We start from the raw sequence: 26,095 nt of genomic DNA on the forward strand, positions 1-26,095 counted from the left end.
AAAGTTCATGAGATCTTTGTTCCAGTATGACTAGTTTGGAAATTGCCTGCTATATTTTATTCTGAGTGTGCGTATACTTATGTGGTTTTCATAGTTGGAGGCTCTTAATTTGCACTGCTGTTCATTTTTTTTTCACATATGACCTCTGAACTGGCATTAACAAGGTGCTCTAAAGAGTCCATGATTATTTTAGTCTACTTCTTACTAGGGCTATACCTTGCTCTCAAGGTCAGCAGAACTTTATCAGTTATTGCCTGTTCCTAGGCTTTCCAACTGATTTACTGTTTCTGAAGAAATAACTTTCAAATAATACATCCATCGCTACTTCCAGCATGGCATTTATTATTCTGGTATTCCTTTTTGCTATTTTTTCTTTTACTTTTTTTGGAAATCCTTGAAGCTGACCTTCTTTATTACAGTTCTTTCTCCAAGGACAAGCAGAATGGCAATCCTCTTAGTGGGTCACATCATCAATTGGAGCTCAGCACAGAACTTTTATCTCAAAGTTTCTAGAACTTCGAGCATGACACACTAGGCCCATGCAGCATGCATAGTACAACACATCCACACAGGCGCCCCTTCAGGCTCATCTTTTTCTGTGGAGCTCCCTAGTCTCAGATCTTCGCCCTCCTGCTTCCATCTGTTCCCTATCTATCAGAAATCACTTCATCACGGAGTCCTGTAATCTATTTCTCACCTTTTTAGGTATTCTAAGGTAGGTTTTCGTTGTTCTAAATTTCCTTTTGTTTCTCAGCACCCACGTGGTGTGCCGGTGAACCAGAGGGCATGACTGCTTATTGTCAACGAGTCCCTTGATTATGCTGCATTGGTTTTTTGCTTGGCTCCCCTTATGGATAAGTTGACTGGTGGCTTTAAGTAATGCCCCTGTATAACAGGGTTGTGACTTTCACAGATCCCGATGATAGATTTATTTTATGTTTGGAGGCTAGTCACAATGTCCGGGGGTGTCATCTTTGTATGATCATGCCCCCTAGGGAGCACAGCTTGATTTTATGGAAAAGCATTTGTTAACCAAAGACTGACCCATTAGAATAGCATTGGAAGCATTGACATCAATGGACCTGAGAATTACATTGGACGCTGGTGGCACATCAGTATCGAGAGAGCATGGAGAACTGGAAAGAACAGGGGAAATAGACTCTCAACTGTCTCCTTCCAACTGAAGAAGCCAAGCGTTTGGCATTGAGTAGCTCCAATGCAGAACCTTGGGCAAAGGCCAAAAAGCATTGGCATCGATCTCAATTGATGTACAATGCTGGGAGCAAGGGCATTTTGGCTACGGCCATGAAACCCCTGAAGCATTCCTACGGAGAAGAGAGCTCACCCTTGATGCATTTTTTGGGAACCGAGTCTTTAAACATTCAGGTGTCTGCCATAGATACAACTGCAGATATGCAGGAACTCGTTGCCTCCCATTTTGCTTCCCAACCTATGTTGGTATCTGCAGTCTTTGAGAAGGGACTGGACAGAAATATTCAGCAAGTCTTGAACAGAGTGCTGCAAAGCATCAATGAGCTAGCATCAAGAGCTTTGGTGTGAATGCAGATTGATGTCCAGTTGCAGCTGTTCGGCAGCTTAGTTCTGATGTTGGTTCCCAAAAGGTAACTGACATTGATGACAGCTGCCCTGATGGTGATTTCCAACCCATTAGGGGAAGAAGCTTTACTGAGATACCAGGCACTCACTAAAAAGTGTTTCCCTCTCTGAGGTTTTGTCTGCTGGCCAGGCAAGATCTGGGTCCTTGGCCCTGGCATACTAGTGAAGCTTAAATTCAGAGTACTCCTGGGAGTATGGCTACGAATCTGGAAATTTCTCTGGAGAAGATGAATCGACAAGTCTTCCTTCTGACCCCCTTGCCTCTGCAAGTAAGGAGAAAGTTTCCATCGGAGGATCTCTCCTTTGCTAAGCTTATCCAGAGAATGGTGGAGGCCATTCCATTTCCTTTGCAGAATGAGGATGAGAACAGAAACAAAATGCTGACCATCTTCTGTTCATGAAACCTCCTAAGGAAATTGTGGCAGTCCCCATGTGAAAGATCCTTCACAAGGTGCAGAAGATGTGGGAAAACCCCCTCTATTGCCTCTGTCAATAAGAAGGCAGACACGATCTATCTCGTGCAGTAGGCTCCTGGATTTAAAAAGAAGCAGCAGCTGCACTAGTCTGTGGTGGTCTGATCTGCCCTCAAAAGGGCCAGGAGGACCAGAACTCATTCCTCTGTGCACATGGGGAAGGATTCTAGAAATTTGGATACTCTTGGGAGAGAAGTTTTTTTCAAAAGCCATGCTTAATGCATGCATAGCTTCTTATCAGCTCTTCAGGAAAGATTCGAAGGTATGTCTTATACTAGAGAGAATCTCTTCGGAGATGGGGTTTAAGGAAGTGCTGGCACAGATTAGAGAACATTATGCAGTGATTCAGCAACTTTTCACTGCCACTTCACACGCTCATCTCAGCCAGGAAGTATCAGCGTAAGGTGACACTTCTATCAGCTGAGAAGGCGTTTTCTTCCACTCCCGCAACAACAGCAGCCCCTTGTGCTTAAAGAGGCAGCAGAAAGCCCCTAAACCAGAGCCAGCACCCCAGTAAAAACTTGGCATGGATTATGAGACTATAGCCCAGATCCTGGTACTTGTACCAAAGGATCTTCAGTTGGGGACAGACTGAGGTTTTATATAAACCATTGGTCCAGTAGCATCTCGGACACATGAGTCCCTAGCATAATAAGAAAGGGGTGCAGATTACACCTATTGGATGTCCCTCCAAATTGTCCACCAGACCATGGTTGGGGGCTGTCTCAACATCAGGAACAGCTGCAGAAAGAGCTCTCCTCCCTCTTCAAGACCATGGCAGAGCCTGTTCCACCAGGGGAAAGAGGGCATGGATTTTACTCGTAGTAACATAGTAATAACAGCAGAAAGGATCAAAGGGTCCATCCAGTCTGCCCAGCAAGCTTCTTATGGTAGTATATGCCGTGCCATGCAGGTTACCCCCGTGTTCTCTTAAGGGTAAAAACTGCCGCTCTGTGCAATTATCCCCAAGCCTTATGATAACCCAACGTTTTTACTGGGTGATGATCCTTCTTGAAAATTCAGACAGTGTTGCTTGACTTTGCTTATGTACTTGGCCGTAGAAGCAGTCTTGTGCTTTTTCCCTTATGTCTGTATATCAGTACCAAAGACCATAAAAGTCAGGGCCTGTGTTGGTTGTCATATGAATCCAATTCATCTTCCCTTGCTGTCAAAGCAAAGAGTGATGATGCAGTTGTGGCAAAAGGCTTATTGATTAAGGGTAATAATCCCATGCCTTCTGTTAAGGGTAGTAACTGCCATACCAGCAAGTTACCACCATGCACCCTTTTCTTTATTTCCATCTTCTAGCCTTTAGGGAGCCACAGTGTTTATCCCATGCCCCTTGTAATTCTTTGACTGTTTTTGTCTTCACCACCTGATTCCAAAGAGAACAGGAGATCTTTGTCCCATCTTAGACCTCAGGGTCTTAAATTTAAAAAAAAGAAAAGTTCAAGATGGTTTCTCTGGGCACATTTTCTTTCTTTTCATTTCATTTATTATTTATATATTGCAAGTATCAGACTTACAAAAGCCACCCAAAGCAGTTTACAGCAAAATTTTAAACACATTTTCTCAGAGGGAGATTAGGTATTCACTCTTGATTTGAAGGATGCTTAGACCCACATAGAGATATTTCCAGATCACAGAAAATATCTGATTCCTAGTAGAGGACTGTCACTTCTAGTATCATGTGCTGCCTTTTGGTATAACATCAGCCCCATGTGTCTTTACAAAATGTCTTGCTATGGTGGCATCACACCCTTAGGGGGTACATGTATTCCCCTAACTGGATGATTGACTGGTAAACAGCACATCTCAGGCAGGTACCACAGACTCAGTGTGCAAAACCATTCAGGTGTTGCTAGTGTTTGTCATCAACTACCCCAAATCCCAGTTGAACCCATCATCTCAATTAGAGTTTATAGGAGCACTGTTAGATATGACTTGGTTGAAAGCCTTCCTCCCACAACAGAGGGCTTTCACATTTGATATCTGCAATAGAGAGAATTCAGAAGAGTCAGCAGGTATCACCATTGGACCTGTTGAGCCTCATGACATCAACGATATATGATTATTTATTCCCTGAGCACGTCTCTATGTGAGAAGTGCCCAGTGGACCCTCTGATCTCCGTGGATTCAAGATACTCAGGATCTTCGAGATAGCATCCAAATCACTCAGATTCCCTATCCTGGTGGTATATCCTATCCAATCTGACTATAGATATACCCTTCCAAATTCCTCCAGTAAAAAATGTATTAACCATGGATACATCCAACCTGGGGTGGGCAGTCCATATAGAGGGGCTTTGCACACAAGGTTTTTGATCTGAGCAAAACCATCAGATAAACTTCCTGGAGCTAAGAGAAATTCAGTATGCTTTGAAGGCATTCAGAGGTTGGTTGACTAACAGAGTAATCCTTGTCTAGATGGACAATCAGATAGCTATAATTTACATCATCACGCGGGGAGGAATAGGTTTGTACTTCCTGTGAAAGGAGACTATCCAGATGAGGGATGGGGCCAGGTGAGGAGAATGGAGGCAGACAAATTGAGCCAAACCCTGAAACCCCACGAATAGGGGGGATGCTAGCCAACAGGATATTCTGCAAGTGGGGTACACCTATGGAAGATATGTTTGTGTGCCCCCAAAACAGGAAGGTCCCTCTTTCTACTTCAGGAAAGGGATTTGAGGCAAACTAGCCTTGAATACCTTTGCTGTCGATTGGAGCCAGGGCCTGCTGTGCGTATATCCTCTAATTCCACTCGTCATGAAAATCTTGTTGAAGCTCAGAAGAGACCAGGGGACTATGATTCTCATAGCACCCTTTTGGAAGAGTCAGATTTGGATCTTGCTAACGAGGGAGATGTCTTATTAAGGATTCAATCAGGCTGGGGAATTTCCCAACCCTCATTACTCAGGATTGGGGGCTGTTGTGCCATCCCAACATTGGGTCCCTGGCTCTCACAACCTGGATGTTGAGAGAGTAACCTTACAACATCTAGATCTTTTGAAAGATGTCTCATATTCTGGTTTCAAGAGAGGACTCTATGAAGAAATCCTGTAAACTAAAGTGGAGGAGGTTTGCCATTTGGTGTGAGAAGAAGGCCCTAGACAATTTCTCCTATTTTACACAAAAATTGCTTCTGCATCTTTCTGAGTTGGATCTTAAGACCAACTCAGTATGAGTTCAACTTTGCAAATGGTGCTTGTCATCACCATGTTAGGAGGTAGACCAATCTCTGTGCAGCCTTTGGTTGTCAGATTCTTGCAGGGCTTGCTTCAATTGAAGCCTCCCATTAAGTCTTCCACTGTCTTGGGACCTCAGTGTGATGGTGATTCAACTGATGAAAGCTCCATTTGAGCCAATTGACTCCTGTGAGCTGAAGTACCTGACCTGAAAAGTCATAATTTTGGTGGCAGTGACTTTAGTGCATAGAGTTTCTGCCTAAGGTTGTGTCGTAATTCCATTTTAAATCAGTCAGTTGTCCTTCCAACATTCTTTCCCAAGCCACATGTCTGCAAAGTTGAACAAGCACTGCACAGTTTGGACTGCAAGAGAGCATTGGCCTTCTACCTAGAACAGAATGTAGCCCACACAAAGTCCACCCAGCTTTTTATATTTTTTTTTACACCAACAATCCTGGGTTTGCTGTTGCCAAACATACAATCTGCTAGCCAATTGGATGATGTATTTCCTCCTATTGTGCCCAGGCGGACCTGAATCTGGTGGGTCATGTTAAAGCTCATAGTGTCAGAGCCATGGCAGTGTTAGTAGCTCACCTATGGTTGGTCTCCATGGAAGAGATCTGCAAAGCTGCGATATTTATTTTATTTATTTTATTTTAAATTTTTCTATACCGGCATTCGCGATGAGTATCGCATCATGTCGGTTTACAATTAACAAGTGAAGAGGTAACAAGAGGTCATAAATAACAATAAATAACAAATTAAAAAGGTAGTAGTAATAGTAACAATATACAAGTGAAAGTTAAGGGTTGCAGTTACAATAAAACAAGGTAGTAATATAACTTGGAACAGAGAAAAGAAGCTGGGGTTTTTAACTAGATACATATGATACATATATGCATATCAATGCATTTGAGGTAATAACGAATTGCCCTAATGCTGTGGAGTTAATTGCTATGTTAAGGTAAAGTCAGAGTGATTAGTCAAAGACTGATTAAGGTTCAGTTTAGGTCAGGAAATGCTTTCATAAAAAGCCATGTTTTGAGTCTTTTCCTGAAAGTGGGGAGGCAGGGTTCCTGTCGCAAATCTGGTGGGATGGAGTTCCACAGTGATGGCCCTGCGGTGGAGAAAGCCCTGTCTCTGGCTGTTATGTGTCGCATGGTTTTGGAATGTGGTATTTGTAAGGATTCTTTGTAGGACTCTCTGATTGGTCTATTTGAAGTAAATTTTTTGAGAGGAATTTGAAGGTTGAGCTGAGAGTGTTGATGTATGGTTTTGTAAATAATGGTTATGGACTTATAAATAATTCTGTAGTGAATTGGCAGCCAATGTAAGTCTTTGAGAATTGGTGATATGTGATCTCTTCTCCGGGTGTTTGTTAATATTCTTGCAGCCGTGTTTTGAACCATCTGAAGGGGTTTAGTGTGAGAAGAGGGAAGACCTAATAGTAAAGAGTTGCAGTAATCTAGTTTAGCGAATATTATTGATTGAAGAATTGATCTGTAGTCTTGAAAGTGAAACAGTGGTCTTATTCTTTTTAAGACTTGGAGTTTTCATTATTGTTTAGATAGGGACTCCTGACATGACTCTAGGTTTGGTCAGTCTGTCCTAAGGAATCTTTATGAGTTGCAGAACCCAACTCTATCTCTCCTAGGGCCTGTTACTTTATGTGCCAGGCTTCCCCTTTAAAAAAAAAAAAAACCAAATATACAGAACAAATGCTTGTTGCCACCAAAAATAGTTGTGTGTTTATTGACATTGTTTTGATTTTTGCCCTTTTTTCATTTGGGGAAATCTGTAGCTAGGAATTCTCTACTTGTGAGGACTGCCATCCTGCTTGTTCTTGGAGAAAGCAAAGTTGCTTAGTTGTAACAAGTATTCTCAGAGGAAGATACAATGGCAATCCTCACAAAACGTATTCATCTCCTCTTTGAGTTGGCTTTTCTGTGTATAAGCTAAGGAATTAGACTGAAGGGGCTCCTGCTTGGACGCATGGAAGTATACATACTGCACATGCCCAGTGCATGCTCAAAGTTCTAGAAACTGAGGTAAAAGTTCTGTGCCAGGCTCCATCTGATGATGTCATTCACGTGTGAGTACTGACATCCTGCAGTCTTTGGAGAATACCTGTTACAGGTAAGCAACTCTGCTTTAATTGTTTCTCTCTAGATTTGCATGTGATGTTTTTTTCTTTCCTTTAACAGAAACCTATGATCCCACCGAGCATACAGAACAGCCTTCTGACAGTATATCGGGAGAAAGAAGAAGCAACAAGTTGCAAACGACAGTGGATCTATCCTCTGGCCATTTCTTTTCCCTCCTACTGGAGGCACCTCCGCACCATTCCCTTCTCATGCCCCCTTCTTCCACTAAGCTAGGAACTTCCCTTCGAGTGAGCACACCACCTGCATTTCAGGCCACTGGCAGTGTCACTACCACAACTCCCGACTCTTCTGTGATGATTAAGCAAGAGCCCATGCCTTCTGAGCAGGGGGATGAGAGCATGAACACAGCCCCATACAATTCAGTCTGTGCACCATCAGCAACCTCCCTGCAAGCGAATGGTATGCTGGTTCATCTGATGTCTAAAGGCAAATATATCAGGAGGCAGAAAGATGCTGTCATTTGAAAAGGGAATAGACAAGATAAATTTCCATATCTGTTAAATTGATGACCAAAAACTACCTCATAAAGGAAGGTTTTAAAAAGAAAATTGGGTAACCAAGAAAGTGTCCATTCAATGCTTTTATTAATTGAGAAACTGTTTCATTGATTTTATTTCTTCCTTCACCACTTAACGGGGTAGATGTATAAAATCAGGTGCTGGGTTGGATGCGAAGACCATAGGAAAACAAAACAGCTATTTTAGCCAAGAAGCGACCTTTTTAACAGAACAATTTACTGGAATTTTAGATGGCTTAATCTTCTGTCTCAGAGTTCTGTTAATGTGACAGAGTGAATTATCTCTGACAGACTTGCACGTCTCATTTTAGAAGCACAGGTCCAAGATGTAGTTTTCTGAATATTTCTGGTCTGCAGCCTTTGTTGATGTGCAAATTCTTTGCTCATATTTTTAGGGAAATTGGCTGAAAGTAATTACATTGCAGAATGTTAAACTCCACCTTGAATAGCTACATCTGCCTTGATTTTTAAATGCTTTTCTGAACTTGTATGCATATTAATTAAAATAAAATATAGTTTGTATAGACAAGAAAACAAGGTGTAATTATACTTTTATTGAGAGAAAAGGATCTTGTTACATATTTTGGCTTAGATAAGTTTCTCCATAAAGCCAAGTTACAGAGTGATTTTTCTTCTCTTTTCATAAGGAGAGCTCAGCCAGAATCCTTCACTGTATCCAGTTATTACTTCAACCAGGTCCTTGACTGAGCTGGCCCAGAGTTTCCCACAGGTCAGCTGCAAGTTTGCCCCAGGCAAGGGGGGGCCCAAGTCATCTGAAAACAACTTCCCCTCACAGTTACCTTTTAGCAGCAAGAGAGAAGAAAATAGTACCTTAAACCAAGGTATCTTGTCAGAAAGGCACAGCAGTACTTTCCAAACTCATTTTTCCACCATGCAAGAACTCTTGGGAAAAATGCCTTGCCCCCTACCAGCGCAACAGGCAGAATCAACTCTGGCCACCTCAGAGAGCCAAGGAGGCAAAAAAAAGAAGAAGCTACGGAAAAAGAAAACTCTGCGAGCCACCCGTGTACCTGAGAATAGCGACACAGAACATGATACTGATGCTAATAAGCCGACCCGAAAAGTCAAGAGCAAGAGGATTCCCAAAGATGTTAAAGTCACCACTTCTACCCTATTGGAGCAGGAAAATGGGAGCACCATGCTAGGGACTGAAAATAACAAGGATGAGAATGACAGTGATTGTGTTGTGGAGGTTGTAGAAATCTCAAATGCACAGTTTGAAGTAGTAGCTATTGACTCGGGGTCTGGCGATGAGAAACCAGACAGTCCATCAAAGCAAGACTTACTGAGCAACAGAGAGATGGTTCATTGCAGTTACGATGAGGTGACTTCCACCAGCGAGATGGGCTCCAGCTATAAAGATGGGGTTCGTACAAGGTGAGATTGTCAGTAAATGAACATTGTGGGATAGGTTTTCAAAGGGTTCACTGTGTCCAGACCTGACATATGTGCTACTTACATTATTTGTTTGTTTTGGCCCTACTGAGCACCTCAAAACATGCTCCTACAAAGGCTAAAAGAATAGTGTGGAGGAGGAGCCAGAGCATCCTCCCAGTAATTTGGCTGAGGAATTCAGTCCTACCACCTTGAGGGATTCTCGGTGAAAAGTAATTTTAATTTCCCTGTACATACCCGGATCAGTCCAGACAGTGGGTTATGTCCCCCTTCCAGCAGATGGAGTCAGGGAAAAACTCACAGGGCGCCCTCATATAAGCAGGTGCACCCTCTGCAGCCCTTCAGTATTCCTCTGACTCCAGCAGATGCGAGTGGTTTAACCTGCGGTTTCCCCTTTTATCTTCTTATAGTTAGAACATTAGCTTTCTTAAAAAAAAAAAAAAAAAAAAAAGAAGTAGAAATTTCTCAGACTGTTTGAAGTTAGTGTGCTGAGGCACTGAGGAAACTTGCAGGCAGGACTGTCTCCATTTATTTGCCTTGCTTTTGCATGTGGGGTAAGTTCTGTCTCATTTTCTTCTCAGGTCTGAGTGTTTCTTCCACTTTTGGGTGAGAGTTGGTGGTCCAACCACTCCCCCCTTCTTCCAACGACATGCTGCCCTGAGAAGCTGTTTGCCTCGGGGCAGCGCTAGCAGAGAGGCGACATTCCTCTGCTCAAAAACAAATATATCATCACTGGAGTTTTCATAGAGGGACTTAGTCGTTGGTCTTTTGAGCGGAGGTTCATTCCTGCTCTAGTCTCAGTTCGGGGGTGATCTATTGATCTGTCTGCCTGCCTCCCTCCCCCCATGCTGTGATTTTCGCGATGTGGAGCCTGTGGAGAACCTGGGTCCCGGCTCTCCAGGGAAGGCCTTTGCTCCAGGTGTCTCCCCGGTGGGAAGAGTCCCTCAAGCCCATCTACCCGCTCGGCAGCGCGTTCTCAGGTGCTCCGGCCTCCGGGGGGGGGGGGGGGGCGGATCCCGTTCCCGTCTAATGCGGGAATGGCGGCCATTTTGTTATCTGAGCTGACTACCCTAGCGCAACCCGCTGGAGATTCTGATCTCGGATTTTCTACGTCGCCGCCTCTTCTGACCCCTGTGGAGCCTCCGGACCTCACTACAACTTCAGGCAACTTGGTGGGGGCCCCTACTGACCCCCCCCCCAAGGCCGTTTTCTATGGATTTTGTGCTCCTGCTCCACAGTGTTTTTTTAGCAAGGCTGGGACAGCAGCAGGAGCCAGCCACTGGTCCGCCACCTGCCAAACAGAGCAGATCTACCCATGCTCCTACAAAGGCTAAAAGAACAGTGTGGAGGAGGAGCCAGAGCATCCTCCTCCACACATTTGGCTGAGGAATTCAGTCCTACCACCTTGGGGGATTCTCGGTGAAAAGTAATTTTAATTTACATTGTAAAGTGTATATCCTTTTATACTGAGCATTAATACAACATATAAAATGAAGGATGTTCAGAAGACATTCCATATCTGCCTGGAGCAGATTAGTATAAAGAATACATAAAGAAATGGAAAAGTAGGTGGTGAGGTAGAATGGCATAGTTTTTCACTTGCTGTAGTATTAAGTCCATTGTAGTTCATAGATAGTTTATGGCAAGTGATTGTTAAAACAATATTTGACACTGAATTAATCTTAGTAAAAGTAAAGTACAGAAAAGAAAGGATACAAATTTGTACCAATTCAGTACCCAAAACTGTGTTATGCAAAAGCTGCTTGTTTTTAGCTTTAGAAATGGCAAACAAAGAATTGTGATATAAATCTCATTAAGGACTCGATTCAATCATTGCCTGGCCAAAAAGGAGGATACCACAATGAGCATACTCGAGCCATGATGTCAGTGTAACCTAAAAGCAAGAAACCACAAATGTCTGGCATGATTCAGTCTCCACAATGTCTCATTTGCATACCTTCTGAAACACTTATTCATCCCACCTCCATAGGAATCAATGCATAAATGTAAAAAACAACATATTGCAGTCATAAAGCAAACTCCCAATACCTTAGCAAGCAACAGCATGAGGAATTCCTGGCATACAAGGCCTGAGTGTCCAAATGAAAGTAAAATAATTTGTTCCCATCATCCCTATTATTTTCTGCATCCTTCATTATAGCTGCTGTTACTATAAAAGGTCTGTATTCACAGGACACTGCAATGTTGTCACAGCCTCTCAATCTCACAGTCCCCTTTCACATAGGCCAGCAAGGTTAGGGCTACTGGCCACTGGAGACTCATGCTATCACTGCATCACTTACCTTGCATTTCCAGTAGCCGTACCATTATTAAGGGGCTTCCCACTGCTGCAAGCACCCTGCCAACTTTGTACAATGCATCATCATATATATACTAGCTGGTATAATGCCATTTAGGCTAGGATGCTGTGCCCTATACCAGCTTTTTTCTGTTCTAAATGAGTGTGCATGTCATTACTCATGGAGGTGACCATGTAATGTGCAAATGAATACATCTGTGGGCAAAAGAGTGACCGCTGCATCTCATTTTTCTTGACCCTTTTATAAAGTCAGCTGTTTAGATTTTCCAAAGATTACAGGATGCCTCACAGCAATGGCCTAGGCAACACAAACAAATGTGGGTCCTTTAAACCCTGGAAATTTACTGCCCTAATGATTGTGCTGGGCACAGTATAATGCAGATATCACATGCTCATGTTCATTGCCTGAGCCAACTTCCTGATATGGAAGTTGGCAGCTCAGCTGTCACCCCTAGATGATGCCCGCCTGCATTCCTGTAGCTGGTCTACTGAGAAAAATATTAGGACAAGGTGGATTACCCTAATGAGTTCTGTCAATTCTGGTAAGTCTGACATGTCTTATGTTCAACCTTTCTGTATGAGAAGGATAAGATCTGCACACATTGTTGATGGATCCTGTGTGTGCTGCTAAAGTGAGAGAGTCTTTGTTCTAGACATACTTTGCACTTGCTGATTGTAGTCTGCTGAGTTCTTTTTTTTTTTTTAATATATTTCAGACTGACTTAGATACTGTGAGACATCTACTTGTAGAGTGGAGCATCTTGTTCAGGAGCTAGAAGTGGAGGAAGCAAGAGTGCGGTGATGGCTTATGGAGAAGTATGATGGCCTGAGAGAGATCCAGGAGAGCATCTCCCTTAGTACATCAGTTGCTGTGAGCTGACATTTCTTATTCACAATAAGACAATCTTTTTTTCCTTAACATGCAGAAATGGAAGAGTATTTCCTGTTCCCCTTACGTATCCGGATCAGTCCAGACTCCTGGGTTTATTCATCACTGCCAGCAGATGGAGACAGAGAAAAGCCTCGCTGACAAGCCCTGGTGCCACCTGAGGTAGTTCAGTATTTCTCTGTCTCCAGCAGATGGCTGGTGCATAAATCTGCAGTTCTTCTTTTACCCTTGCTTTTTTCTAACCTTTCTTTTTTGGGTGAGCCTTCCTCCCAGGGGGCTGGTTCCTTTTGGGAACCATTCTCTGTTCGGTTGAGGTGGACCAGTTGAGGTCCAATTTGTTCCGTGGGATGTAAATCTGGTGGTCCAGATCCCTACCCTCACGAGGCGAGCTGTGTGGCTTTCAGCCCTTCTTTTCTTTTCAGGGGTTTTCTCTCCTTCTTATTCATTGGCTGATTTGAGCTGGACATTTACTTTCAGCTCTAGGAGAGAAACTTCTCTGCTTGTTTTGTTAAAGTTAAAAAAAAACAAAAAAACCAAACAAAAAAAAAACAGAAGACTGGCTGAGTGGTAAGGCTCCGGGGCAACTCCCCACCCCCCCCCCCCCCCCCAATTGTTTGCGCCGGTTCTTTTTTTGCTTTTTTTCTTTGATTTTCTTTATTTTTTCGGCATGGTTGGTGGCTTGGCTTGCCGCACGTGTGGGGCAGTCCCGGCGAGTCTCGGCCGGGCAGGCCTATGTTCTGCGTGCATTTCGGGGGGGGAAGGGCCTTCCCTCCTCCCGGGAGTCTCTAAATGTCGGTGCTATCATAAGTGCGCGGCTGCCGCGGTCGGGCCGCTTTTAGATGCCCCTGCTGACTCTGGGTCTGCCGGCCCCCTTTGGACAGGAGCGGAGGCCATTTTGTTACCGGATTTGTGCGTGCTGCCATTTTTGGAGGGGGATCTTCCTCCGCGGCCCTCCCCAGTCCATCCCGGCCCCCCTGAGGGGCAGGGGCTCTCCGGAGTGAGGTGAAGTCAGCAGGTCCCTTTGCCTCAAGGGCCTGAGGGAGACCAGGTCCCAATTTTACCTCCGGGTTCGTGCCCCTTTTCTCTGGACTTTATTCTCCTGCTGCACCAGGCCTATCTGGCACAGCAGGAAGGTTTAGAGTGTCCACAGTTGCCCCTGGCACCTCGGTGTCCGGGTCTGGGGGAGCAGCTGGGGTCAAGTCCTCCCAATGAAGCGAGGCCGGTTCACTCCACCGTTCCCTACACAGGGGGCCAGCTGGCAGAGTTTTACAGGGAGTGGACCAAGGTGATAAGAGACGGTTATGCATTAGAGTTTGCACGTCCCGTTCGCGACCTATTCTTAGGTCTCCCCATGCGGTTCAGGAGATTTTGCGCAGGTTGCGCGAGTTGGGAGCGGTGATCCCAGTACCTCCACATGAACAGGGCAGGGGTCGTTACTCCATCTATTTTGTGGTGCTGAAAAAGGAGGGAACATTTCGACCCATCCTGGACCTCAAGTCTGTCAACGCATCCTTAAAGATACAGCGCTTCCGAATGGAGACTTTACGTTCAGTAATTGCGGCGGTGCGCTCTCAGGAGTTTTTGGCCTCCCTGGATCTGACTGAGGCGTATCTACATATTCCCATTCGTCTAGAGCATCAGCGTTTTCTGAGGTTCGCAGTGCTGGGTCAGCATTTCCAATTTCAGACTCTCCCCTTCAGACTGGCCATGGCTCCTTGCACATTCACCAAGGTATTGGTGGTGGTGGCGGCAGCTCTTCGGTGCGAGGGGGTGTTGGTGCACCCTTATCTCGACGATTGGCTAATTCGGAAGAAATCGTTGGACGGATGCCGTTCTTCGGTTCAGAAAGTTATTCGTCTGCTAGAGTCTCTCAGCTGGGTGGTCAATCGGGCAAAGAGTCATTTGGAGCCATCCCAGACACTAGACTATCTCGGGGCTCGTTTTGACACAAGGCAAGGCAGAGTGTTTCTCACAGAGAGAGAATGATCAAGCTACATCACAAGTTCGCCACTTGTTGGCGTTGAAGGTGCCCCGAGCCTGGGATTTTTTGCAGGTTCTGGGATCGATGGCCTCAACGCTGGAATTAGTGCCTTGGGCCTTCGCGCATATGCGCCCACTTCAGAGGGCCCTGTTGGAGAAATGGAATCCTCTGTCGCAGGCTTTTCATTTACCGGTCTTGCTGGATGCGTCGGCACGGAGCAGCCTGTCGTGGTGGCTACAGTTGTTCAATCTGCAGGATGGTGTCAGTCTCGATGTTCCGGATTGGGTGGTTCTCACTACCGATGCCAGTCTCTCTGGTTGGGGGGCGGTCTGTGAGCGGCAGTTAGCCCAGGGCACTTGGTCGATGGTAGAAGCCTCGTGGCCTATCAATCGGTTGGAGACCAGGGCGGTGCGGCTGGCACTTCAAGCCTTTCTCCCCCTCGTTCAGGGTCATTTGGTCAGGGTTTTGTCAGATAATGCCACAACGGTAGCTCACATCAAACGTCAGGGTGGCCCTGGAAGCCCAGGAGTTGTTTCAGTGGGCGGAGCTGTACTTGGTTCAGTTAGCTGCGTCTCATATCGCAGGTGTTGACAACGTCCAGGCTGATTTTCTCAGTCGTCAGAGCTTATATCCAGGTGAGTGGGAGTTGGCGGAGTCCGTAATGCGGCTCATCCTGAAGAGGTGGTGTTATCCTCAAGTCAATTTGAGGCAACTCGGCTCAATGCGAAAGCTTCTCAGTTTTTCAGTCGCAGGAGGGAGTACGGGGCCGAGGGAGTTGACGCTCCTGGTAGTGCCTTGGCCTCAGGGGATCTTGCTTTATGTTTTCCCTCCGTGGCCTCTGGTGGGCAAGGTGTTGCGCTACATAGAGAGGCACCCCGGGAAGGTGATTCTAGTAGCTCCGGAATGGCCGCATCAACCGCGGTTCGCAGATCTCGTCAGTCTAGCGGATATTCTCCGACAAGGTCCTGTATTTTCTGACCAGGCAGATCGCTTTTGTCTAGCGGCTTGGCTTTTGAAAGGCGTCGCTTGAGGCAGAGAGGATATCCAGAGCCAGTGATCGCTATGCTTTTGCAGGCTAGGCAACAGTTTACTTCCCTCTTTTATATGTTCGGGTTTGGAAAGTGTTTGAGGCTTGGTGTACCGACCAAGAGATACAGGCAGTTTGTGCCTCGGTTTCTCACGTCTTGTCTTTCCTACAAGAGGGTTTAGCTAAAGGCCTTGCTTTTAATTCCCTTAGAGTGCAGGTAGCGGCTCTAGCCTGCTTGCAAGGGAAGATTGAGGGTTATTCCTTATCTTCTCATCCGGACGTACAGAGGTTTCTTCGGGGAGTTAAGAATTTGCGTCCTCCGGTGTGGAAGGTCTGTCCTCCCTGGAATCTTAATCTAGTTCTGTGAGTATTGTGTGAAGCTCCTTTTGAACCAATTCGGAGAGCGACCCTTAAGGATTTGACTCTCAAGGTTGTGTTCTTGGCCATCTGTTCCACCAGGAGGATTTCTGAATTGTAGGCCTTGTCATGTAGGGGCCCGTTTCTTCGAATATCTGATTCTGGAATCACGTTGTGTACGGTTCCTTCCTTTGTCCCAAAGGTGGTCTCTGCCTTTCATGTTAATCAGACTGTCGAGCTCCCGGTGTTTACAGAGTTGGATGATTCTATGCAGCATGCTTGGGAGTTTAAGCTGTTGGATGTCCACAGGGCCTTGCTTTGCTATCTCAAGGTTACTAATGATTTCAGGAGGTCTGATCATCTTTTTGTTCTATGGAGTGGATCAAAGAAGGGTACCCATGCCTCCAAAGCCACTATTGCCAGATGGCTTAAGTAGGCTATTGGGTCGGCATATATTCTCAAGGGCCATCAAGTCCCTGAGGGTTTGCGGGCCCACTCGACGCGGGCTCAGGCCGCTTCATGGGCGGAGGCTCAGTTGTCTCCGCAAGAGATTTGCAGGGCGGCGACTTGGAAATCTCTGCATACATTTGCAAGGCATTACCTATTAGATTTGGGACTTTCTGATTCCTGGTCTTTTGGTGAAGGTGTCTTGCGAGCAGGACTCTCCAGGTCCCACCCTCTCTAGGAAGCTTTGGTACATCCCAGGAGTCTGGACTGATCCAGGTATGTACAGGGAAAAGAAAAGTGGTTCTTACCTGCTAATTTTCGTTTCTGTAGTACCAACGGATCAGTCGAGAACCCACCTGGGTTGGAGGGGGAGAGTCTTCCGCTCAGCTATAATCATTTCAGCAAACTTCTGTTCTTAGTTTGTTCATAACTTACGAATTTTTTCAAGTTTTTTGACGTGTTTTTTATTCAGTTTCTTTTACATAATGTTTTCAGCTTGGGTACAGATTAATACTGAACTACTGTAGGTGGCACCAGGGCTTATCAAGCAGTGTCAGCGAGGCTTTTCTCTGTCTCCATCTGCTGGCAGAGATGAATAAACCCAGGAGTCTGGACTGATCCGTTGGTACTACAGGAACGAAAATTAGCAGGTAAGAACCAATTTTCTTTTCATACCTGGATCAGTCCAGACTCCTGGGTTTTGTCTACCTTCCAGCAGATGGAGACAGAAAAAGTTTTACTGACACTAGCATATAACTTGGTGTGCCACTTGTAGTCCCTCAGTATTTCTCTGTCTCCAGCAGATGGTAAAGGTGCAAAGCCCTGCAGTCTAAAAAAAAAAAAAAAAAGAAAAAGGGCAGAGTATTCTGAGCAATTCCTCCTGGGAAATTGTGAGGCCCTGGTGGGGCTATCCTCCCTGCTTTTTGAAGTAGACGAGCAGGGGGTCGGGACCCTTGTCTGGCTCAGTCTTTTCACTGGCGGGAGTGCATAACTGGAGGGGCCAGCCCCCCCCCCCCTTCCCCGGGAGAACATTTGGAGTCCCGCAGCTCTCCTGCCGCACAGGAAAGTATTCTTGGGTTTTATTAAAGTTTAAAAAAAAAAAGTGAGCGGGAGGGTTTGTAGCAGCTGGTGGGGGCTGCCTGTGGTGGAGAACGAGTTGCTGCTGAAATGGGGGTTCTCTGGTGGCAGAGCTTGATGGCCATGCAGTTGGTTGGTTTGCCAGCGCTGTGGTGCTGGTCGGCCACGCAGTCAGGCCTTTGGCCAGCACAGCAAATTTCCTGCGTGGTCCGATGGCACGCGGCGATGCATGCACGGCTTTCCCATTTGGGGCTTTGTTCACACTACCTTTCTGGTGGAGAAGTTGGTGGTCAGGAGTGGGATACTCTCGAGACAGGCCTGAAAGTAGGCCGGGCGATGGTGAAATTGTATCTGTTGCCTAAGGACACGCTTGAGCTTTTGGCCCTTCCGAAGGTGGACTTCGGTCACTAAGAAGGCCACCATTCCTGTGGCTGGTTCAGCGGCGCTGAAGGATATGCATGACAAAATATTGGAGATTCATTTTTGAAATTTCTGCACTCTGCATATGAGCTGCTGTTTGCTGTAGCTTCATGCAGAGGGCCAGTCTACGCTGGGTTCAGCAGTTCCTACAAAAACGCTACATGCATCTGAGGCTAAGCAAGCAAACTGTCTAGAGGCGCTGACCACTTATGTTGCAGATGCTTTATATGACCTCATCAGAACTTCTTCGCAAATTATGATGTCCGCAGTCTTGGCCAGACGTCTCCTTTGGTTAAGTAACTGGTTGGTGGATGTGTAGTCTAAGTCTCAGTTAAGAGCATTGCCTTTCAAGGGAAAGCTTCTATTTGGAGAGTACTTGGAGGAGATTGTGAAACATCTCAGTGAGACCAAAGGGCATAGGCTGCAAGAAGATAAGCCTAAAGGAAACAAAGTTTCTTTTGTGGGGCGTTCTTGTTTTCGGCTGAATAGAAGATTTTGTCAGAGTAGGCCCTTAGCAGGAGCTCAGAGACAAGGAACGAGGGGGCAGAAAACCAGGCAGAGAAGGTCCCGGCCAGGGTTCTGGTGGAGCTAAGACCTTACAATGAAGTGAGGCCAGTCCACTCCTCTCTTCCTCCTATTGGAGGACGTCTGACTCTATTTTATGAGGAGAGGACTAAAATCACGACAGACCAGTGGGTCCTCAGCATGATAAGAAATGGTTATGCGTTAAAATTCTCTCATCCGCAGTGGGACTTGTTTGTGGTTTTCCCTTGTGCTCTGCTCAGCAAGAGAAAGGTGGTCCAAGATACCATGGAGCAGTTGCAAAAGCTGGGGCCCATAGTTCCTATTCCTATGGGGGAACAAAGGATGGAAAGGTATTCCATATATTTTGTGGTGCCAAAGAAGGAATTTTGTCCAATTTTGGATTTAAAGAAGGTGAATGTGTGTCTCGGGGTTCCTCGTTTTCACATGAAAACTCTGCATTCGGTCATTGCAGCAATGCACTAGACTTGACCAAGGCATACCTGTACATAGCAATCCGCCCAAATCACCAACGATTTCTGCGATTCATGATCCTTGGGAGACATTTTCAGTTTTGTGCTCTGCCGCGCAGTCTGGCAACACTGCCACAGACATTTACCAAGGTGATGATGGTTTTGGCAGTGGCACTTAGGTTCATCCATATCTGGACGATTGACTCATTTGGGCAAAGTCGGAAGCCATCTGTACTCAAGCAGTGGCTCAGGACGTATGGCAGTTGAGGTCTGTAGGCTGGGTGGTGAATCTGGCGAAAAGTCATCTCACCCCCATCTCAAGTTCTGGAGTTGTTGGGCGTGCACTTCGACACCAGGTTAGGAAAGTCTTTTCTTACCGAGGGTTGCATTCTCAAGCTGCAGAAGCAGGTATGCAGACTGTTGGATATGGCGGTGCCCAGAGTCAGGGATTACTTTCAATTGTTGTGATCTGTGACCTTGACGTTGGAGCTGGTCCCGTGGGCCTTTGAGCAAATGAGGCCTCTGCAGAGGTCTCTCCTTTCCCGTTGGTATCCTTTGTCAGAACAGTTTCATCTTCAGCTGTCGCTCGAGGAGCCTGCCAGGTCCAGTCTTTCATGGTGGCTTGGTCAGGCTCATCTAAGTCGTGGAGTGGACTTGGAGGTCCCAGATTGGGTGCCAGTCTTTCCAGCTGGGGGGCAGTGTGCCAGAATCAGTCGCTCCAGGGGCAATGGTCCAAGGAAGAGGTGTCCTGGTCTATCAATCGTTTGGAGACGAGGGCAGTGCAGTTCGCGTTACTTGAGTTTCTGCCTCTGTTAAGCAGCCGCTCAGTGCACATCTTGTCGGACAACGCAACCACAGTGGCTTATATCAACCAACAAGGGGGAACCAGGAGTTGGGTAGTGGCCCAGGAAGCTCAGGAGTTGTTTCTGTGGGTGGAACGGCATCTAGCATTGCTAGCGGTGTCTCATATAGCCAGAATGGACAATGTTCAAGCAGATTTTCTCAGCCTTCAGAAGTTGGATCCTGGAGAGTGGGAGCTGTCGGAGGAGGTGATGGCTCCTCCGACATCCATCCATCCATCCATTGTACCTGAAGACTGGAGGATAGCAAATGTAACCCCAATATTTAAAAAGGGCTCCAGGGGCGATCCGGGAAACTACAGACCGGTTAGCTTGACTTCAGTGCCAGGAAAAATAGTGGAAAGTGTTCTAAACATCAAAATCACAGAACATATAGAAAGACATGGTTTAATGGAACAAAGTCAGCATGGCTTTACCCAGGGCAAGTCTTGCCTCACAAATCTGCTTCACTTTTTTGAAGGAGTTAATAAACATGTGGATAAAGGTGAACAGGTAGATATAGTATACTTGGATTTTCAGAAGGCGTTTGACAAAGTTCCTCATGAGAGGCTTCTAGGAAAAGTAAAAAGTCATGGGATAGGTGGCGATGTCCTTTCGTGGATTGCAAACTGGCTAAAAGACAGGAAACAGAGAGTAGGATTAAATGGACAATTTTCTCAGTGGAAGGTAGTGGACAGTGGAGTGCCTCAGGGATCTGTATTGGGACCCTTACTTTTCAATATATTTATAAATGATCTGGAAAGAAATACGACGAGTGAGATAATCAAATTTGCAGATGACACAAAATTGTTCAGAGTAGTTAAATCACAAGCAGATTGTGATAAATTGCAGGAAGACCTTGTGAGACTGGAAAATTGGGCATCAAAATGGCATATGAAATTTAATGTGGATAAGTGCAAGGTGATGCATATAGGGAAAAATAACCCATGCTATAATTACACAATGTTGGGTTCCATATTAGGTGCTACAACCCAAGAAAGAGATCTAGGTGTCATAGTGGATAACACATTGAAATCGTCGGTACAGTGTGCTGCGGCAGTCAAAAAAGCAAACAGAATGTTGGGAATTATTAGAAAGGGAATGGTGAATAAAACGGAAAATGTCATAATGCCTCTGTATCGCTCCATGGTGAGACCACACCTTTAATACTGTGTACGATTCTGGTCGCCGCATCTCAAAAAAGATATAATTGCGATGGAGAAGGTACAGAGAAGGGCTACCAAAATGATAAGGGGAATGGAACAACTCCCCTATGAGGAAAGACTAAAGAGGTTAGGACTTTTCAGCTTGGAGAAGAGACGACTGAGGGGGGATATGATAGAGGTGTTTAAAATCATGAGAGGTCTAGAACAGATAGATGTGAATCGGTTATTTACTCTTTCGGATAGTAGAAAGACTAGGGGGCACTCCATGAAGTTAGCATGGGGCACATTTAAAACTAATCGGAGAAAGTTCTTTTTTACTCAACGCACAATTAAACTCTGGAATTTGTTGCCAGAGGATGTGGTTAGTGCAGTTAGTATAGCTGTGTTTAAAAAAGGATTGGATAAGTTCTTGGAGGAGAAGTCCATGACCTGCTATTAAGTTCACTTAGAGAATAGCCACTGCCATTAGCAGTGGTAACATGGAATAGACTTAGTTTTTGGGTACTTGCCAGGTTCTTATGGCCTGGATTGGCCACTGTTGGAAGCAGGATGCTGGGCTTGATGGACCCTTGGTCTGACCCAGTATGGCATTTTCTTATGTTCTTATGCTTTTATGTCACAGGTGGGGTTCTCCCGCCTGGACTTGATGTTATCACAGAGGAATGCCAATGTGCCTCGTTTCTTCAGTCGCAGAAGAGGGCACAGAGCAGAAGGGGTCGATGCCCTGGTCCTACCTTGGCCTCAAGGGATCCTTCTTTGTGTTCCCTCCATGGCCCCTGGTGGAAAAAGTGATACGGCAAATAGGTCATGCCGGAGAAGTGATCCTAGTAGCACCGGAGTGGCCATGGTGCCCATGGTTCATAGACTTAGTCAACTTGGCAGTGGACGGTCTACTGCGGCTCGCCCTTTTTCCGAAACTTCTTCGTCAGGGTCCAATATTTTTGGATCGGGCAGATTGCTTTTGTCTCGCAGCTTGGCTTTTGAGAGGAGGAGTTTGGAGAATGTACTTTCCACTTTGTTGCAGGCTAGAAAGGCTCCCGTTTCCTTCTCATATGTGAGGATCTGGAAAGTCTTCGGGTCCTGGTGCGCATGGGTCAGGGAATAGGATTTACTCAGGCCTCAATAGCTCACATCTTGGCCTTTTTGTAGAAAGGATTGGCGAAAGGCTTGGCCTTTAACTTTCTTAAGGTTCAGGTTGCGGCCTTGGGCTGTCTTCATGGCAAGGTACATGGAATGTCTTTGGCTGCTCACCTGGATGTGGTTCGCTTCCTTCAAGGGGCAAATCATCTATGTCCTTCAGTGCAACGTCTTTCAGTGCTACGTTAAAGGATCTCACTTTGATGGTTGTTTTTCTGGTAGCAATTTGTTTGGCCAGAAGAATTTCGGAACTACACGCGTTATCGTGTAGAGAGCCTTTTCTGAAGATCTCTGATTCCGGAATCTCCTTGCGGAGGTTGTGTCAGCGTTCCGTTTGAAGCAGATGGTAGAGCTTCCTGGTTTCCCAGATTTGGACGTGTCAACTCCGTACGTTAGAGACCTACAATGTTTGGATATGAGGCAGACTTTGTGGCTTTACCTCAAGGTGTCACCAATAGCTTCAGGGTGTCTGACCATCTCTTTGTGCTATGGAATGGGCCTAAGAAAGGGCAGAAGGCTTCAAAGTCCACGAGAGCAAGGTGGTTGAAGGAGGCAATAAATTCGGCTTTTTCTGTAAGGGGTGTCCTATCCCAGTGGGATTGAGGGCTCACTCCGTTCGGTCACAGGAAATTTGTTGGGTGGCTACTTGGAAGTCATTGCACACTTTCACAGAGGCCAGGGGTTTTGGTGAGAGTCTTCTTTAAGCGGGACTCTCCCAGAGAAGCTTGGATACATCCCAGGAGTCTGGACTGATCTGGGTATGAACAGGAAAGGAAAATTGTTTTTTAGCTGCTAATTTTCGTTCTTGGAATACCATGGATCAGTCCAGAATCCCACCCTGTGTGAGGAGAGTCTGCTCATATTTCTGTCGTATTCCTATTGTATATAGGCTGAAGAGCTGCTCAGGATTTCAGGTTTGTTCTCCTGGTTTGGAGTTGCAAAGAAAATATATTTTTTTTCCAGGGCAGGGTCCTGCCTTTTCTCCTACTTGTTGTGGGAGATTGTTATAGGATGAATCTTGGCTTGGGTACAGGTCAATACTGAGGGACTGCAGGTGGCACAACAGGTCATATGCCGGTGTCAGTGAAACTTTCTCTGTCTCCTTCTGCTGGAAGGGAGGCAAAACCCAGGAGTCTGGACTGATCTGTGGTATTAGCAGGTTAGAACCAATTTTCCTATTGTGGACTTAACCTTCTCTACCGCTAAGCCTACCAAAGGAGACATTGGAGGTTTACTCATTTCTGAGCCATGAACCATCATTAAATCCTGACAGGCGAGTGCCACTATCCATACCAAAGAGTTTTCTACAGCTATATGAAATGGCCATCTTACTGTCCTCAGGCTTCTTAAGTCAGGATGATGCAGTATTGGCTGAATCTTTATCCCAGAAGGATGAAGGCCCAGAAATTGACGGATGGTTTCAGGGAAAGGTTCATCATCCTTTCCAGGGCCTGATTAACCCCATCAAGTCCAATAATGCCCTGTTGGTGGTACGACAGTCAGATATTGTACAACAGAAACTGGACTTGGAGTATGGCCATGGAAAGGATGGCGGGCCCATTTTGCCACCCACTGTTTCATGAGATGAAGCTTTTACCATTAGCAGTCATACCCAAGAAAGAGCTGGGTAAATTCTGGCTTATACAGAATTTGTCATACCTGCAGGGAGCATCAGTAAACGATTGCTTGTTAGCAGAATAATGCATGGTTCAAAACGCATCCTTCGACACTGCAATAAACCCTATTGTGCGAATGTGGACAGGGTGCTCAGATGGCATTCTGACTCATTCCTGCACATCCTTCTAATTTTCCCTTATTGTGTTTTAAATTTCATGGCATGTACTATTTCGATAAGTGCATGCCAATGGACTGTGCTGTCTTATGTGCGTACTTCAATCTCTTTAGTTCCTTGCCGCATTGGTTTACCATTCATCGATCAGGTTTGAGCAACATCATCCACTGCTTGGATGATTTCTTGTTCATGGGTCTGAGGGACTCGAGAGGCATGTGGCCTTTTACTCTGCACATTTCAGGACATTTCCAGGGAATTTGGCGTGTCTCTTGCTCACGATAAAACCAAAGGTCCATCTACGGTAATTAAATTCTAGGGAATAGAGCTCGATTCAGTCAATATGGTATCAAGGTTGCCAGCAGACAAATTGCTGAAGCTCCGATTTCTATTGCATCATGCCTTACTGCGTAAGAAACTGACATTGTCATCCTTACAGTCCCTCATTAGTAGCCTCAACTTCGCCTTTTATTCCTGTGGGGAAGGTGTTTTTGAGGAGATCAGAAGCAGCAACCACCGGTGCCCATAAACCTCATTACTTCATCAGAATGATGAGATCGGTCAAGGATCACCTGACTTTGTGGGTCTCTTTTCTGGATCAATTTAATGATGTTTCCATGTGGCAGGAAACACCTGTCTCCAGCTGAGATATGAATATATATTCAGACATCTTGGGTGTGTAGGGATTCGTGTATACTGGTCTGCTGCTCCTTGGCCCATGACATGGATCGAAGTAGAGCTGATACGGAACATCAACTTCCTCAAACTATTTCCCATTTTAGTCGCATTAGTGGATTACAGCGGCAAGTTTCGAAACAGGTCATATTTTGGTGCGATAATCAAGCAGTAATTCAATAATTAACAAACACCTCCCGCTGTCCTAGAGTGGTAAAACAACTGCGTGAAGTGATACTCGCTTGCTTACACTTGACTATGACCATATCAGCTCGTCAGGTCCCCGGAATAAACAATGGCTTTGCTAACTCACTGTCATGTGCTAAATGGGATTTGTTTCAAAAACAGGTTCCTGAGGCAGACGAGGAAGGAATTCCGGTTCCAGACTACTTATGGACAATTGGAGTGAAACCACGAGAGACCTTCTGCAAGTTTCTGTAGCCCTGGCAACCTGGGTTGTGACTGCAGAGCATATAAGACATTGTCTAAATTTCTGCCTGAACATGGATGGGTATCAGGGCCCGTCCCCGAAGACTTAATAGTAGAATGCATATCCTTGTCTAACGATAATGGCCTGTCACTGGGATCTGTTATCAGTCAGTTGGCTGGGCTGGCTTTCTTCATGAAGGCATGGGGCTGGGGGAATCCCTCCAAGAGTTTTATCATAAAAAAAAGATGTTGAAAGGTTAAGCAAAGAAAGTGGAGCCTCCACGAGACTCAAGGCATCCTATAGCACATGAGATGTTAGTGCAATTGTGGCACGCATTAACGTAAGTTTGCAATTCTGAATTTGAAACTAATCTGTTCCACACAGCATTTTCTCTGGTGTTTTTTGGAGCATTGAGCGTGAGTGGGCTGGTGGCCACATCCAAGGAGGACACGGGTTGCAGAGCTATCAGTTTAAATTCCATTTCACAGGTCAAAAACTGATCAGTCAGGATGGAGAACCAAGCTTTGCTTGAGTCAGGTGACTTCTCAGGTTACTTGTGCGGCCCACAGGTGGCAAGCATCTGCTAGTTCATTTTGATCAAGTCCCACTCACCAGATATCACTTCTCGGCAAATTAGGATTCAGTTCCAATGATTTTGGTACCTATTCCTTCAGGATAGGAGCGACCACCAGTGCGGCTGAAGTGGGTTTGCGTACAGATACAATTCAAAGGATTGGGCACTGGAAGCGGTTCGCTGTTAATACTTATATCAGATTGGATCATATTTAATCTTACTAATGAGCTTTGTTTTCAGATTTGCTCCAAGGATAAAGGGCAGTCTGGATTGTGGTATATTCCTTTGTCCATTGGGCAGTGAAAAGGGCTCAAGCCCATACCTATGGCCCACATTTGGGTTTGGCAGTCATGGGGTCCATATGACATGGATTGGAAAATGTGGGATGCGATGGAAGCAGCTGTTACCTATCTTGAGACTCAGAAGGGATAAGGCCTCCAGACCAGATGCACTAATACATCTCAGTGGCATCGACCTTGGTTTTTTTTATCTTGTATTCTACTGATCTGTTGCATAAAATCTGATATGGCTGAGTTGACTTCCTTGTTCTCACAAACTGTTGTTTTGGTCGGATGTTATCCAGTGCAGCAAATGGC

The 26,095-nt window shown here is 45.6% G+C and overlaps 1 protein-coding gene across 6 annotated transcripts in view; it reads left to right on the forward strand.

Annotated features, from left to right (window-relative positions):
- The window catches only part of ZNF106 (zinc finger protein 106), a 152,236-nt gene that overhangs the window by 59,533 nt on the left and 66,608 nt on the right, over positions 1-26,095 (forward strand). For 4 of the 6 annotated variants that reach the window (XR_003856292.1, XR_003856291.1, XM_029598621.1 and 1 more), the window contains exons 10-11: positions 7,483-7,842; positions 8,608-9,358. Coding sequence is in view for 4 of the 6 variants with exons in the window: in XM_029598621.1 (XP_029454481.1) it covers positions 7,483-7,842; positions 8,608-9,358 (1,111 nt within the window). In the remaining 2 variants the exon portion in view is untranslated. The remainder of the gene's footprint in view (positions 1-7,482; positions 7,843-8,607; positions 9,359-26,095) is intronic. The other 2 variants (XM_029598623.1, XM_029598624.1) reach the window with 2 other exon arrangements.

Source organism: Rhinatrema bivittatum, chromosome 4 (genome assembly GCF_901001135.1).
Source record: "Rhinatrema bivittatum chromosome 4, aRhiBiv1.1, whole genome shotgun sequence".
NCBI lineage: Eukaryota > Metazoa > Chordata > Amphibia > Gymnophiona > Rhinatrematidae > Rhinatrema > Rhinatrema bivittatum.